Here is a 16,258-nt window from a genome sequence, read left to right as displayed (position 1 = left end):
GCCCGTAGCTCCAGAAGGATGGCAAGGAGGTGGAGGATGTACTCTCCTTCTCTTGACAGGGGGTTCCCAGATGGCCCAGGTGCCGCAGGATCTCCCGCCGGCGACAGGGGCATCCTTGTCCGGATCTCTGAACACAAGGTGTGCAGTGCCTGTAGGATGTCCGCCGACACGTCCGCTGGTGGTGGTGGAGGTTGTTGTGGTGATTGCAATGAAAGCGGTGGCAGTGGCGTGATGTCCTCTGGCTCCTCACCGCGCTACTGCTCCTCGTCTGTTTCCTCGCCGCTCTGCACATCCGCTTCACCAGGGTCCTTCCCATAGGACTTTGCCTCGACAAACTTCTTTTCCAGTACGGCCTTCCGACCAGAAAGCTCCTCCTCGGAGATGTCCAAGACCTGCAGGACTACCGCCCGTCCCACCCTTCTGCTCGAACAGCGGGACGGTCTAAGGGAGATGATCGGCATAATCTTCACTGGTGTCTTCTCAATGGGTAAAAAAGACGATTCCCTCCGAGCAGGCAAGGAAACTCTCGTTTTAGGGGCCACCTCCAGTGAGTCCGCATCCGTGGCCTTCACTAGGGACGCCACCACTCCTTCCAGGGAGGACTTCGCCTGGTGAACCTGGGCCTTTACGACCTTGGGCGCGCTTGAGGCCTTCACCGTGGGGGGAGTGTCAGCACCCCGCTGCCCCTTGGCTTTCTCTGTCAGAGTCGGCTGGGACTTCTCCAAAAGTTTACCCGGATGGTCCGACTTTCTCTTCTTCACTGACCCGGAGCGTTGGCTCGTGGTCGAGGGTGCCGTTCCCGACCTGGCCGCCGAGAAGCCCATCCCAATGGCGCTCCTGGTGCCCGCTGTGTTTTGCATATGTTGGGCCCCCGTCGCTGGAGCGCCCTCCAAGGTCTTAGAAGACTGCTCAGATTTCCTCTTGCTGGGTGAGGCTTGCTGCCCGGGCATCTTCGTCTGGAGCCACTCTGAGGGATGCTTGCAACGGTCCTTCATGGTGCGAGGCACCATATCCCTGCAGAACCCACAGGTCTCCTCCACGTGCGTTTGGTCGTAATGTAGGCAGTAAAGGCACAGGGAGTGCCCATCGTACAGGAAAATGTTCCGTAGTCCACATCCAGGGTAGATCCTGAACATAGGCGTTGAGTCTCCTTTATCTTCAGCCATGTCCACACGGAGTAGGCCTCAAAGAATCTTCCGGAATCCTCCAAGAAGGGAACTGGACGATAAATCACCCTCGAGTGGCTTGGAAAGTTCTGAAAAACGGGTTCCTGCTATTTGGATGATGGATCGATGGAGCTTGAGGCTCGATTGCCCGAAAAAATAGAGAAAACTAAGAAAAAGCGCAAAACGCAGTAAAAAGCCCGAGAGCTAATCACAAGGACTCCCACCACTCTAACGTGCGGTCAGAATCTGAAGATGGCTGCCAGAGGAGGGGCTTAGGTAGAGGGCAGTCATTGGCTGGGGGCAGTATGGCCCAGAGACCAGTGATTGGTTGTTAGGAGAAAGACAGTTCAGAAGTGAAACTGAAAATGATTTTTCTTTACCGAGGATTCCCAGCCTGACGACGGGCAATATTCATGAGCATGTGAATCCATGCCAGACCCCATGCTGGAGAAATTGCCATTTTTAAAGAATGCTTATTTAAAAATGTGTGTTAAATAAATAAATATTTATAACTGAAACCTTGAGTGTGTTATTTGGATACTTGTGTAAGCAAATGTCATTGCTACAGCTGCACAGCTCACATTTAACCCTCTTGAGATAGGCCTGGCTGCTCAGTCACACTACCAACTTGTGTATTACAGGCCTATACTAAAAGGTGGGTTACCTAATACCAAGCAGATAAGTGTTGTGTAGTCTCCCAGACTGGGACTATATCAATTCTTACCCAACAATCAAGACTGTAATAGAAATTGCCAAGGTGGTGGGGCAGACGTCAAGACAGAGTTCCTGTTTAAGCTTCTCGACTCATATGGCAGATGGAAAAGATTTTAAACAAAGCACTAACGATACATAGTTTCCACCTCATTAGATGCCTTGCAAAATGGGCATCCAAAAGAGACTCACCATCAGAAGTACCAGTGTGTCGTGAAATCCTCTGCTGCACTTGCAATTTCTTTATTTTCTTATCCAGAACTGTGCCATTCTGTTTTGGGCCTTGTCCCCCTTCTTCAATATAATCCATTGGCTCCTCTTGATCAGACACGTACCCAGGTGGGCTGGGCACGCCGTCCAGCGTAACTATGAACTTGGGGCTTGTAGGCTTGTCAGACTGCGGGGTCACTCTAAACAAGATAAATACATGTTTAGCCATTGTGTTTTAATTTTCCATTGTAGCACTCACAAATCATGCAAATCGATTCAGGATTCACCTTTTCAGCAGTAGCACAACAAAAAGAGCATGGCTGCCTGCAGAACATGGCAACTGACCCTCACGTTCCCACCACTTAGAGCCATAAAACGATTTTGGGAGATCTACGGGTGCCTGACTAGAGGGCAGTCCACTTCACTGCAAGGGTGAGTATTATGCTTGTGTGTTTGACCAGAAGGAGAACGAGAGACAGGAGTCTACACACAAACAGAAATTGGAACCAAAAATCACTTATGAGAGTATAAACATTACTTGAAATGCATCACATATTTTGATGATTGAATATGGTTTCTTTTTTTAGGTACACATTTTTAAATCCAACTAATATATCTATTGTTATATAACACGCTCAATACATAACGCCGGTACCGCGATTTGAACGTGTGTTGTGCTGATTGTCTTGCTTACAAGGCAAACATATTGCACTTGTTCGAATCCCCAGCAGAGGACAATAAAATAAAAAGCTGGGGATTCGAACCAGAGCCCTGCCAGTGACAAGCCAGTGTCACATTGCACTGTGCTATTTCATTTGTGATTAATTTCTGTTTTATTCAATTAACTGCTTAACACATAAAGCCGTGTCAAGAAGTGATTGAATGATACAAAAGAAATTGAGCACAAATAAAATAGCACAGTGCAATGCAACACTGGCTTATCACCGGCAGGGCTTGTGTTTGAATCCACAGTGCAGGACAATTACAAAACCAAACTGGTAGCAACCAAGCAATATTCTTTGTTATCCATTTGGATTTTCAGATCCATGGATGTTCACCCCACAGAAACCAAACAACCAATGGAAAGACAGTCATGACCGGAGGAAACAAACGACTGAATACACAGGCTCACAAAGACATGCACTAGAACGCCACATCAACACCATTCCGACCCTGAACCATTCAAAACCTCAACTGACAGTGTCACACTAGATAACAAGAGAATAGATACTACCAACCCAGTCCCACGCCCGATGAAAAGGTTCAGACGCACCTATCAATACAAACAATACTCACTATGATACAGCGGGGTCAGCACAGCACCAACAAAGCGATTCGGCCCACAAGGAACCAGCATGAACCCAACCCACAGGGATACAATTCTAACGGAATCAGAAGTACCTGAATCGGGATACAGACCCCACTAACCCAACCCTCAATCTTCTGCATACTTAAACCACACAAAGCCACACAACCATCGCTCTACCAGCAATCTGCACACACTTTACCACAACAACACATAAACATCACCCACAGCACTCAAGGTCTCGCCCGATCTGATACTAGCACCAAAGCCCAGCACCCGGTGTACACCGAGCTGAAGCTGCCAACAGTACATCACTTCTCCCAATCTCATGCTCCCCTCCTCCCAACTAACCCTACCCGTCCTTCCTGTTTACAGATCCGCCAGGGCGCCTGGGAACCAATTCCGTTGGTGACAGTGCGCTATATAAGTACCTTTAACTTAACTTAACATTGGCCTGTGCCGGTGACACTTCAGGCCACACCCATCACTTAGGCCACACACCATTGTTGCAGTCCCCCTCGATTTCTCACATCACTTAAGGCAGTCCTGTGAGCAGGTTGGCAGCCTGCTTGTGAAGCGGCAGTACAATGCACGCAAGCTACCGGCTGAGACTCTAGCTTGGGAGGGAGATCATCATATTCAGCAAACCGCAACCATTTCAAGCAAGGGGTGTGGGGGAGGGGAGACTTGTCAATTAGGAAGGCAAGGCTATGAGGCACTGTTCCAGACGAGGAGTCGTTTTCTGGGAACTCTCGCAGACTAACAGAAATACATAGACATTTAAAGATTTGAGCCGTGGAAAAAAGGCATAAGTACTGTGGAAAGAACCATCAACACAAGAAGTAACCAGTAAACCAAGGCAGTGTAAATGGGTTAGTTCAAGTAACACTTCAGTTCCTTCAATCTCCCTGGTAGGGCATTTAGTGGCTGCAGAAAGATACGCCTTCTTCTCAAGGTTGGAGGATTCAGCAGGAATCTAAAGGCTCTTTTAAGAAGAAGAAATGTAAAGATATTTAAAAAAAAAAAACACAATTGGGAACTGCTTAGCAGCGAGGACATGAAGAACCCAAATTCTAGCGTGGGTTTTAAGGTAGAGACCAGGCTTAAAGTGGAGGAATTTCAGGTAAAAGATGGAGCCAATTCTTGAGGGGCTTTAAGTGGGCAGAGCTGGTTTGATCGAATGTCTATTCCTCTTCTCTCCTATCTACATATAACCACAAAATACGTAGTGTCTGAGTTCGTTATTTCGTCCCAATCCCCTTTCCCAAGGGGGAGTTTTGCGTAAAGCAGGATATGCAAGTCTGTTCCACACTAAACACTCACGGGGGTCTGCAGAACACTTTTAGCCTCTGAGAGCATGCACGATTTTATACCGCATAATGCCATTTTAAATACCACATACTCAAAATGGCTGTGCCATGAGTATTTCGCCTTGTTCTCTGGCCATCTTCTTCTCTGCCCTTCTTCCTGCCTTCTCAGGTTAGGAAATGCCATGTAAGGCATACACACTTGAGGCTTCCAATTTCAATTCCTGGGCAAAGCGTAGGTGATTGCGGCCTGGACGGATATGGGGTAATGGCCCATCTTGCCCAAATGAACATTCTAGCTCGAGGATGTCAGTTGCTGGCCAGATGTTCGTCAAGAAGTTGCCCATTATTGGACAGCCCTTGCCAGTTTGAATAGAAGCTTCTTATTGCTGGACTGGGGCAGCCTCCACCCCAAATTTAGGAAAAAAAGGAAGAATCCGGCAGCCATTCCACAGATGACTATGTGGAGCAAAGACCCTGAAGAAGGGGAGCACTATGCTGAAGACCTGGAAGACTGCCGCTAAAGACAACCAGCATTGCCAAAGCCACATTCGGCTGAAGCTCTGCCTCACTTGCAATGACACAGGAAGACCTTCGTCAGTGCTTTGACCCATGGACTGGTGGGACCAATTAGCCCAGACCCCTACACAAGAAGTGTTAGGGAGAATTTTCAGTTTCTGTGCTAATTCCCTTTAACCTTATAGACCCATAGCCGTTTGCTGGAATCTGGGACCTTTTTGATTTTTAACCTCCGAAGTAAGTGGGCCTTTTTGCCATGCACTCATGCCTTTTTCCTCTAACCAAGATTGTGTGTTCCTTATGTTTTAATGGAGTCTGGTTAACTCCATAGGCATCTCCTTTTTATATAGTGACACACAGTACCCTTTGTGCAATGCGACCGAGGAGTCCTTTGGACTCCTCCAAATGTTTAAATACCTTTTCTTGTGTGAACTACAGTTCCCAAGAATAGTAGGACAACTTTTGTCTTACTTACCGTTTTCCTTTGTGTGTCCAGCACGCACCAACTTATGTGGAGTGCTGGGGGGTTGCATAGTAACCTCTTTATCCCACTCCTCATGTATTCTGTTCCACTAACTAACTTGAATGGCTGATGGCAGTCGTTTCTTCTTTACTACCTTTAGTGCCATGTATCTGCATCTGCAGGCTGATTTCTCAGCTGCAGAACAGCACCCGTGGGTGACAATTTTACCAAAATGGCCCGGCCTTTTTGCACCATTTATCATTTGTTAGTTCCTTCTGGGCTTTTGCTCTGTTGATTAGATCAGGTTTGAGTCCATTGTGTGCTTTGCCTTTGGCGGGCTTCAGCCCGAAAAGTCAGCCCAGGGTCGAGTGTGTTTGGGAAGATAGGAAGTGAGAGAAAACCCCGAAACGTCACTGGCCTTCATTTGTAGGCATGCCTGGGCGAAAACCGTTCCAACTGGGTGGGTGGCTGTCTTAGAGGACGACCCTCCCACCCCCTTGTGTGATTGACAGCTTAGTGCTGTGAATGAATGGGATTTTGCGAGGGTTTTGGGACTACAGGCAGTCGACCACTGGAACATCAAATCCAAAGAAGACGCAAAGAGACGCCAGCAGCACCTTCCAGGACCTCACAAGCAACAGTGAAGACTTGCAGCTGTTTGGACTTCGTTTTCCCATTGACAGGGAAGCTCTGCCAAGGACAACTTCCTCCCTTAGGCTGGTGGGACCAACTAGCCTCAAGACCTGCTTCGCACTGGGCCAACCACTGAGTCGCTGTGACTTTCCTGGGCTACAATTTCCCAATACCCAGGGTACCTGGACCATTGACCAGTGCAACGTCTTCCCTAGAACGAATGCGGGCAAAACTTTGTGGGCATCTTCAAGGACCTCCGAAAGCAGGAATTCTTCATCCAGAGTCCCCTCACCAGAGCCCAAGACCGAGGGACCAAGGAAACTCCAATCAGAGCAGTTCATTCTTCTTTTGCACTGAGAAAAAGGCACTAAAACCACAAAGAGCCGCTGATACCAGTGGAATCCATTGCTGCAGAGCCCCTCTCGAGAGTGTTGCTGTTGAAGCAGATCAGACGTCCTTCCTTCTGTCACCACGACTAAGGTCAAGGAACAAGGGTCTGCATCGCTGCATCAAGAAGGAAGCCAGCTGGAACATCTGCTCCAATTCTAAGGTACTGTGGGGCGTTGGCTTTGAGATTAACCAACTTTAGCCAAAACTAGTGCTTCCTAGCTTGGGAAGTGCTCCTTTTTATCCTTTTGAATTACTGCAATTCACTTGTGCAGGCCCAACGGCTTGTGCACCTCAGGTAGGCTCACTTGAGCTCATGGATTATTTTTCAATGAACTAATGACTGTTCAACTAACTTTTTCTAAGAAGATTGCATCACTGACCTTAAATGACGTCACTGCTTGTGCTGGAAATGTTTTTGTACAAAAAGAATTTACATACATGCATTATTGCTACTTAAATAACTGGATTCTGAAATTCTACTTGATGTTACTATTAGTTGCTGCATAATATACTGTGATTCATTTGCTTTGTGTATATAAATAATGTTAATATAACTTTTTAAGTGTGTGTTTACTTGTCTCTACTGATTTCATTGTACTGCTCTACAGCTCACAGTACCCCGTCTAGGATAGGACTGGCTGCTCAGCCACTCTACCAAGGTGTGTAGTACAGGCCTATGTTAAAAGTTGGGTCACGAATACCAAGCAGATATGTCTTGTACAGTCCCACACCAGTTGGACTTTACAAAATCTCACCTTACAAGGAGCTTACCCCCGGAAGCCATCAGAAGTGTCCCAGGTCTATCCTGTTGGCTGTTAATCTTTGCACAAGGCCTTTCCAGTGCATCATTTGCTGTCCCGAGTTGGAGCAGGTTGTCGACTTGTGGCCTAAGAACATTCCTCCTGCTGTAGCTGCTCTCCTGCATGAAGAGGATCCTTCCAGGAGCAGAGTTTTCTTCACAGCCACGTGTGCTGCCCTTGATTGGTGTAAACGTAGCAGCTGCCCATCTCTGCTGAGTTCTCAGGTGTCTCCTCTAGTTGTGCGCCCTTCTGTGGCTGCTGTGCTGAAGTGCCTGGATGCCCTGCGGGAAGAGCTTCAGAACCGACAATTCGGAGGGCAGAACTACATCAAGCCATAGCCTCCCGGACCTTTGAATTACCCAGTGAAGCCCTGCTGCTATACCAACCTTCTTTTTCACCTCGACACCGAAGCTCCAGACAGAACAACATTTCCCATTGGGTTCGGGGGACCAACTAACCCTGAGACGAACTCCACTGGACCACTATTCCCGACTTGCTGTGCCCCTCTGTTGCTTCGGAAGCCCAATGCCAGGGGTTGAGTGTCCATAGTTGAGTGAAATGTCTGCAGCGGTAACAAATCTGGCTAGAAGCTCCAGGAGCCTCCCAAGGACCCTCCAGAAGCAGGACCTCCAGATCCAGAGTTCCCTTACAAGAGTGCAGGACCGAAGGAGTAAAGGAAGTCCAACAGGCATCCGTGATCCGCATCGGTGCTGTTTGCTAAGCGCTGAAACAGCGAAGTGCCGCTGAACCGAAAAGAGCCCGTAACTGCCGATGACCTCCCAAGTACCGCTCCAGGAGCCCTCCAGACGTCCTCCCTCTTGTCCCCACTACTGAGGCTCACAAACAAGGGTCTGCACTGCTGTAGCAAGACAGAATCCAGCTGGGCCACTCTTCTAACCAGAGGTACTGTTTAAGCTTGGGGTAGTTACCTCACTGCCTGAAGCCGTGCTTTTCTCAGTTCGGAATAAAATTGGCTTATCTTCTTTTTGAGTTGATTCCAACTCCCTTGTCACAAGTTTACAGCTTGTGACCCTACAAGTGATTTTTCAACAAACTCTCCAACTTTGTGCAAGACTTTAATGTAAGAAGTGCATCAGATCCACAGACTGTATCCCAAATTACTTAGGCTGTCCTGGCTCCCTGAAGACTCTTCTAACTCCATGGACTTTGATATTGTTTGTCCCTCATAGGTGGTAGATTTCATTGGAGGATTTAGTTGTCCTCACATTTACTGAGAAACTGCTCTAATCTTTTTACTTCCCTAATCCTTTCCTTTCCACAAACCTCAGAACCTGCAAAGTTTACTAGTGTGATATATAAAAGCCATTACTGTCCTTGATTGAAGTCATCTCAAGGTGTAGGAATTGTGTAAGAAGCATATCCAAAGATTATCCACTAACTTGTTTTGATTCTGAAAAGGCATTTTAAAGCCTACTTACATTGTTACAACAAATTGCCTTTTAAAGAATGCGTATTCAAAAATTGATGTTAAATAAATAACTATTTATAACCGAAACCTTGAGCATAAGTGTTACTTGTTTAGTTTCTTTAGTTTCTTTATTTGTACCGCGCACCGAACACTGAGGTAACTGGGCGCCAGTTACTTGTATTTACGGATTTCATTTGTACAGCTCTACAGCTCACATTTACCCCTCGAGGGTATCAGGTAATAAAATTGCGGCAAAAATGTCACCGGTAAAAGAAATTGCGGCAGAAATGCTGTGGTTTGACCTTGTAAAGGTGTACCCCGTTATACCATTTAAGGGGAGCAGGAGTTGCGGGGGTGTCCCCCGCACCTCTTAAATGGTATAATGGGTCCAGTTGTTGCGGGGGTGGCCCCCGCATCCTTTACATGATTGTGGCGGCAAAACCACAGCATTTTTGCAGCGATATTTTGTAAACACAGCCATTTTTGCCGCAATTTTAAGACATGGAACCCTCTTGATATAGGCCTGGATGCTCAGCCACACTACCAACTTGTGTAGTACAGACCTATAACAAAAAGTGGGTTACCTAATACCAAGCAGATAGGTGTTGTGTAGTCTAACACAGTGTGACTGCACCAATTCTTACCTAACAGATGCCTATGTAGTTTACCAGACTCCATCAAACAGTAAGAAACACAGAAAATAATAGTCAGGAAAACACACAAGTGAGCGAGAAAAAAGTGCCACTCACTCAGGAGTAAAAATTAAAAAGCCCAGAGTCCAGCAAAAGAGCTGGGGGGTCTCCAAGGTTAAAGGGAATTGGCACAGAAATGAAAATTCTCCCTATCGCTCAGTGTCCCTTCTTCCCTCAGGCGGACTCACTGGGTTGTTGCAACAGGGATAGCCTCTTTCACGGAAAAACGCCAATGACCTGCGGGTGTCCCGTTACCTTGTCTGTGGATTGCTGTATGGAGCCCGCCCCCTCACGTTTCTCGCTTGACCGCTGTTCGCCTTCCCGATACAGCTGCACGTCGGGATACTGTCTTCCTCACTCCGGCATTCCCATAGCTTACCAGACTGGGCAGTCTTCCTCTTCCGGTCCCTCCTCTGAGCTGCATGGCTACAGGAACCTCGCCTTTCACTGGTAGTTCCTCGCTGAGCACTAAGTGGAATCTCGTCCTCCATTCAAGCTCTCCTACACAGCCGATTTCTGTTTAAATGTCCCGCCTGCAGTCAGGCACTCACATCCACAACAACGCAGCGTGCACTCCTGGCATTTCGTGATCCGCATTACTTGGCTCATCGTCTGCGTGAACCAACTGGTGTTATGTTACGGCTGAGTTAGTAGATTCAAGGGAAAAGTGAGGAGACTTATGAGAATGAGGCATGGACGGACCATACTCAAAGGAAGAGGGGGGATACCATGTCTTATCCAATAGTGTCACCCAGAGGGTCAAGATCAGGTAGCGGCTGCTGTCCCACAGCCACATTGGCAGAAGCCGCCCCAAAGGAAACAGTGATGACACCATTGGATTCATCACAATTACCTTTCATCATGAATAATCTTTCAGACTTAATAAACATACATACAAAACACTTCAACAAGATTGTATCTATTAATAGATATAAAATAAAGATCCAAACAAGTTTGAAAACAGAGAATTAGCTACCTGGCCCTAACAGTTGACTAAAAGACTAGATTGCTTTGACTGTACAACATGCACACAATTTGTTTTGGTTTTACCTGCTCTGTATGAGGCGCCCAGGGCGTGCTAATGTCTGTACCTCGTCCCCAGTCATCTTTTCAACAGACTGCGTCTGTGCTGTTATTTCCGCAGATAATTTTGGTCTCTTCAATACGAAAGACCTGCTGTCGAAGGGTAGGGCCTCTACTTCGCAAAGCTCTACACAGGAAAAAGAAACCACAGAAACATTAAAGCCACTCTGATGCCACTGCTTCTCTCCCTCCCCCAAGTGAATTGTAATGAGTTTTTTATGTGAAGTGGATAACATTTGTCATGGCATATACCAGATCAGGAAAATCACAATCATTTATTTTTTGGAAGTCTGTCACACGTAGAAAAAAAAAAAGTACACAAATATAAGATTATATATACATGATGAGCTTTTTTCACCAAAACATACAAAGCAATACATACTTCAAGTTAACTAGGGATGTTAACAGAATTTATTTAAAGCCCATAAAGTAGCCCAAAAAAGTCTATGAACATTACTGGACTGAATAGAGAAATACCGACCTTTAACAGCATTCATTGCTGTATCAGGAATACTACTTGGTTATGTATGAAAAGATTTGAAATTGACATGAACACTCATTGCAAGCCTTTACCTTCTTTGTTGAGCATTGCTCTTTTTGACCGTAGGTAAGCATGTGTGACGAATCCCAGGATGTTGTCACTGTTTCCATAGGGGGAGGCCCTTCCCATGAGGCCAGGCAGGTGAAGCTGCTACCCGATAGTCCACCTGGGGTTGGTATTCAGCCAGTGGATCTCATGAGAGGGGAAACCCCCTATGAGGCCAGTGACGACTATTGTGGGAGAACCCGGCATTCCGCTGTAAGGGTGCAGAAGTAAGGCTCAGACACAATGGTGGCATATTGCTGAGTACAGACATTTGTTAATCAAGAAAGGGTTGGCAAATGCCTCGCTATCCCTGAAACCAGCAGCGGTTTCCCTGGCTCAAAGAAAACGAGTGAATTTGTCTGGATGTCCAAAACCAAAAAGCCGGTCACTGTCGTGTCTCAGAAACCTACTTTTGTCCTTAAAACTAACAACTTAAACCAACTGTGCAAAGATACCTTCCGTAAAGTAAAGTGTTCATGGTAGTTCCAACAAACAGAAAAGTTTCCAGTCTCTTGGGGTAATCAAAACTGATGAAATAGCCAATGTTCATGGGTATAGGGTGTTAGGGAGATTTATCATTTTTATGCTTAATCCCCTCTCCTAGTGATACCCCCAGCACTTTTTTGCTGGACTGCTGCACCTTTCTATCCTGAATGAGAGGAGCCTTTCTCCATGCATTCATTCTTATTAGTTCAGACTTTTAGAACTCTGTTCTATGTGTTTTTGTAACACTCACCTGGTATCCACGGGGACGTCACTCAGCCTGTTCGGACCTCTTATGACCTTGAACCCTTCCCTGGAGTCTACTCGACTGGAGACTGGGCCTGAAACACAGGATTGGTAGAGTTTAACTCCCTACTGTCTCTGTGCTCTTGAACCCCTTCTTCCCCGGGGTCCAACCATTCCCTTTGACCCACAGCTCACCTTGTTTTCTTGGAAAGTGTGCTCACCGTCCTGCTTTCAGCACAGGGGCGCGTTCATTGATGCAGGCTCGTTGCTCCCTAGTTACTTCACTGGCAAAAGTCCGACAGGTAAGTATAATGAGTCTTTTGAACAGTTCTCTAACTTCGTTCCTTTCCTTCCTTAGATGATGGCCGGCGTCCGGGGATGGCGACGTGCTGCTGAGATGAGTAGCGCTGAAGGTGAGCGAGAGCGATGCGCGATGCGACCCTTTCGTATTTGTATTGAACCAAGTTCTTTTTCTGTGTCTTTTAGGTGCCGCGACGTTTTCAGCGTGGATGCCGGTTATGAAGTAGAAATGCGGTGAGTAAACGCGGTATGTGGCGCTTCTAGATGTTTCCACGCTAACCTGGAATGTCTTTTCCCTCTTGCAGATGGATGAGAAGTTCCGGAGACAGAGTTCCCCCAGTGCGGCTGGGATTCAGGTAAGCGTTTGAAGATCGTACAGTCTTTAAAAATAAGCGAAGATTTGCTGAATGCTTACTATGCCTTTTTTCTGTTCTTTTCCCTTTTCCTTAGGAAGCGGCGTGCCTGGATGGGAAGGAACAAGTTACTTACCTGTAACCGTTGTTCTCCAGCATGGGTCTGGCATGGATTCACATGCTCATGAATATTCCCCGTCGTCAGGCTGGGAATCCTCGGTAAAGAAAAATCAGTATCAGTTTCGTTTCTGATCTGTCTTTCGTAGTAGTAGTAACCAATCACTGATCTCTGCGTCATACTGACTCTGGCAGCCATCTTCAGATTTGGTAGCACGTGAAGTGGCAGTATGACCTAGTGAAGAGCCGCAGAGGGGTAGGCGGGAGGGTTCGCATGTGAATCCATGCCAGACCCATGCTGGAGAACAACAGTTACAGGTAAGTAACTTGTTCCTTCTCCAGCATGGGGTCTGGCATAGATTCACATGCTCATGAATATAAGAATACATAGCAGTACACACATGCACAACCACGGGAGGTGGCAAAAGGCTCAAGCAATACAAAAACTCAACATTAAGCATCTCTTACCTCCTCACCAGGCTCACCTTAAGCGAACAGGTTGCGCAGCACTGCTTGGCCGACCCTGGACTCCTCTCTGGAATCCCGATCGACGCAGTAGAATCTCGTGAAGGTGTGCGTCGACCTCCACGTAGCAGCCCTGCAGATGTCCAGCTGGGGCACACCAGATAGGAACGCCGTAGTAGCAGCGAACGCTCTGGTCGAATGGGCTCTCGGACGGCCTGGCAGCGGTCGGTTAGCCAACCGGTGGCAGTGCATGAGGCAGCCGGAGGGCCATCTGGAAATAGAAGACTTCGAGAGAGCCTTCCCTTGATTCACAGGTCCAAAGTTCACGAATAGCTGTGATGTCCTCCGAAAACTCTTTGTGCGGTCCACGTAGAACTTCAGCGCTCTAGCCACATCCAGCGAGTGCAAAGTCCTCTCGGCCGGCGACGAAGGAGACGGGAAGAAAACAGGTAACACTAGGGGCTTGTTAAGATGGAAGTCCGACAGCACCTTGGGCATAAAGGAGGGGTGTGTCCTAAGCACCACTCTCGAGGCATGGAAAGTCAAGTACGGTGCTTTGCAGGATAGGGCCTGGATCTCTCCCACTCGTCGTGCGGAGGTAATGGCCACCAGGAATGCAGTCTTCCACGACACAAACTTCATTGGTGCGGAGTGCATCGGCTCGAATGGGGGCCCCATGAGCCTGGTCAGCATCACTTTAAGTTCCCACGCCGGAGCCGGGGCCTTCACCGGCGGGAACGACCGGAACAGTCCTTTCATAAACTCTTTTACCAGTCGATGGGACCACAGGGACGTCCGTCCTGTGGTTCTGGTATATCTGGAGATCGCCGCCAGATGAATCTTAATGGAGGCATGGGCTAGCCCAGCCTTTGCCAGCGGTAGCAGGTACGGCAGCACTTGAGGGGCTGTAATCCGTAGGGGGTTGATCTTCTGTGCTCGGCACCAGATAGAGAACCTCTTCCACTTGTGACCGTAGCATTTGAGAGTCGAGGACGCCCTGGCCTTTGCAAGAACCTCTCTGCAGTTGGCCGGTAAATCGTACCCTCCAAACTCTAGCGCTGCAGGAGCCAAGCCTGCAGGTTCAGCGACGCCGGGTCGTGGTGGAAGATGGCGCCTCCTTCTCTGGAGAGAAGATCCGCGTCCGCCGACAGCTTAATGGGAGGGGACGTTGACAAGTCCAGAAGGTCCGGGAACCAGATCTGCCTCGGCCACGCCGGTGCGACGAGGATCATCCTGCACCGGGACCTCTTGAGCTGGTTGAGTCGAAACAGCAACGGCAACGGAGGGAACGCATACAGGTATAGGCCGACCCAGGGGAATGAGAACGCATCGCCCATGCTTCTCGGCTGGGGAAACCTGCTGGCGAACCTCTGGCACTTCGAGTTTGTCGCTGTTGCAAACAGGTCTATTTGGGGTTTGCCCCATTGTCGGAAGAGTTGATCCACCTGATCCTGGCGCAGTTCCCACTAGTGACACGCGCGGAGCTCCCTGCTGAGCGAGTCGGCGATGGTATTTCTTTCTCCTGCCAGGTGGAAGGGAACAAGGAACATCCCCTGGGCGACCGCCCAGTGCCACAGATCCTGTGCCTCCTTGGATAGGGCTGGGGATCTGGTGCCTCCCTGCTTCCATATGTAAAACATTGTCGTGGTGTTGTCCGTGAAGATCCGCACCACCTTGCCCTTGAGCGACGGGAGGAACGATTTGAGAGCCCAGAACACGGCTCGGAGTTCCAGGATGTTGATGTGCAGGAGCTTCTCCTCCGGGAGCCAGAGGCCTCTTGTGTGGAGATCTCCGGTGTGGGCGCCCCAACCTTCCAGGGAGGCGTCCGTCATCACCGTCTCCTGGTACGCAGGCGTCTGAAAGTCCTTGCCCGCCGTGAGGTGCGCTCGAACGCCCCACCACTGAATCGCCTGCCGGAACACCTCGTTGAGGGGGACCCTGTCTTCGAAGGTGCCCGTCGCCTGCATCCAACGGGCGTCGAGAAATTCTTGAAGGGGGCGCATCCGTAGTCTGCAGAGGCGCACCAGGTAGATGCAAGAGGACATCATCCCCAGGAGGGGACTTGATGGACCTCACCCTGGCCACGTCCGTGGCTAGCAGGCGCTGCACTTTGCCCAGAATGGTCTTCGTCCGTTCTTCCGACGGTGCCGCCAGGCGCCTCACTGTATCTAGCTTCGCTCCCAGAAACAGGGCCACCTGCGACGGCACCAGGTGGGACTTCGGGTAATTTATGGCGAATCCCAGGTCTGTGAGTAGCTGGACGGTCCTCGCAGTGTGTTCGACGGCGAGTTCCCTCGTCCTTGAGCGGATGAGCCAGTCGTCCAGGTAGGGGTAGACGTGAATCCCCTGCAGGCGCAGCCGCGCCGCCACAGGTGCTAGGCACTTGGTAAAGACCCTGGGGGCCAACTTCAATCTGAACGGCAGTGCTCTGAATTGGTAGTGGCGTCCCTGGACGACGAACCTGAGGAACTCTGTGACTTTTGAGGATGGGAACGTGGAAGTATGCATCCTCCAGGTCCAACGACGATAGGAAGTCGCCTTCCTCCAGCTGTCCCAGCACGTGCTGGAGGGTGACCATCCTGAATTTTTGTGACCTGATGTATTTGTTCAAACGACGAAGGTCCAGGATGGGGCGCCAGCCGCCCGTCTTCTTCCTGACGAGGAAGTACCTTGAGTACACTCCAGAGCCCCGGAGCCTCTTCAGGACGAGCTCGATGGCGCCTTTCCTGAGCATCGCCCGTACTTCCAACAGCAGTTGCGGGACGTGATTTTCCTTCCTGGCCACAGCTGGAACGTGAGGGCACTTCTTCAGGAATTCGATAGAGTGTCCTCTTGCCAGGGTATCCAGCACCCAACGGTCGGTGGAAATGGACTTCCACACGCCGACGAAATTCGTCAGCCGGCCTCCCACCGGGGTGCTTCGGTGGGGGCCCGAGGTCACGGCCGGTTCAGTCCTGCTTGGAGGTGGTGGCCTTGCCGCCCTGGCCACCTTGCCGACG

At 49.1% G+C, this 16,258-nt stretch overlaps 1 protein-coding gene across 2 annotated transcripts in view; it reads right to left on the bottom strand.

Annotated features, from left to right (window-relative positions):
• ZC3H14 (zinc finger CCCH-type containing 14) overlaps positions 1 to 16,258 on the bottom strand; it is a 437,675-nt gene that overhangs the window by 115,771 nt on the left and 305,646 nt on the right. For both annotated transcript variants that reach the window (XM_069637953.1, XM_069637954.1), the window contains exons 11-12: positions 10,677 to 10,836; positions 2,070 to 2,287 (exon numbers count right to left, since the gene is read on the bottom strand). In XM_069637953.1, coding sequence (XP_069494054.1) covers positions 2,070 to 2,287; positions 10,677 to 10,836 — 378 coding nt within the window. The remainder of the gene's footprint in view (positions 1 to 2,069; positions 2,288 to 10,676; positions 10,837 to 16,258) is intronic.

The sequence above is a fragment of the Ambystoma mexicanum genome, chromosome 14 (assembly GCF_040938575.1).
Source record: "Ambystoma mexicanum isolate Mex_15411 chromosome 14, UKY_AmexF1_1, whole genome shotgun sequence".
NCBI classification, from domain to species: domain Eukaryota; kingdom Metazoa; phylum Chordata; class Amphibia; order Caudata; family Ambystomatidae; genus Ambystoma; species Ambystoma mexicanum.
Note: the sequence above shows the minus strand (reverse complement) of the source record. Positions and strands in the feature narration are given on the sequence as shown.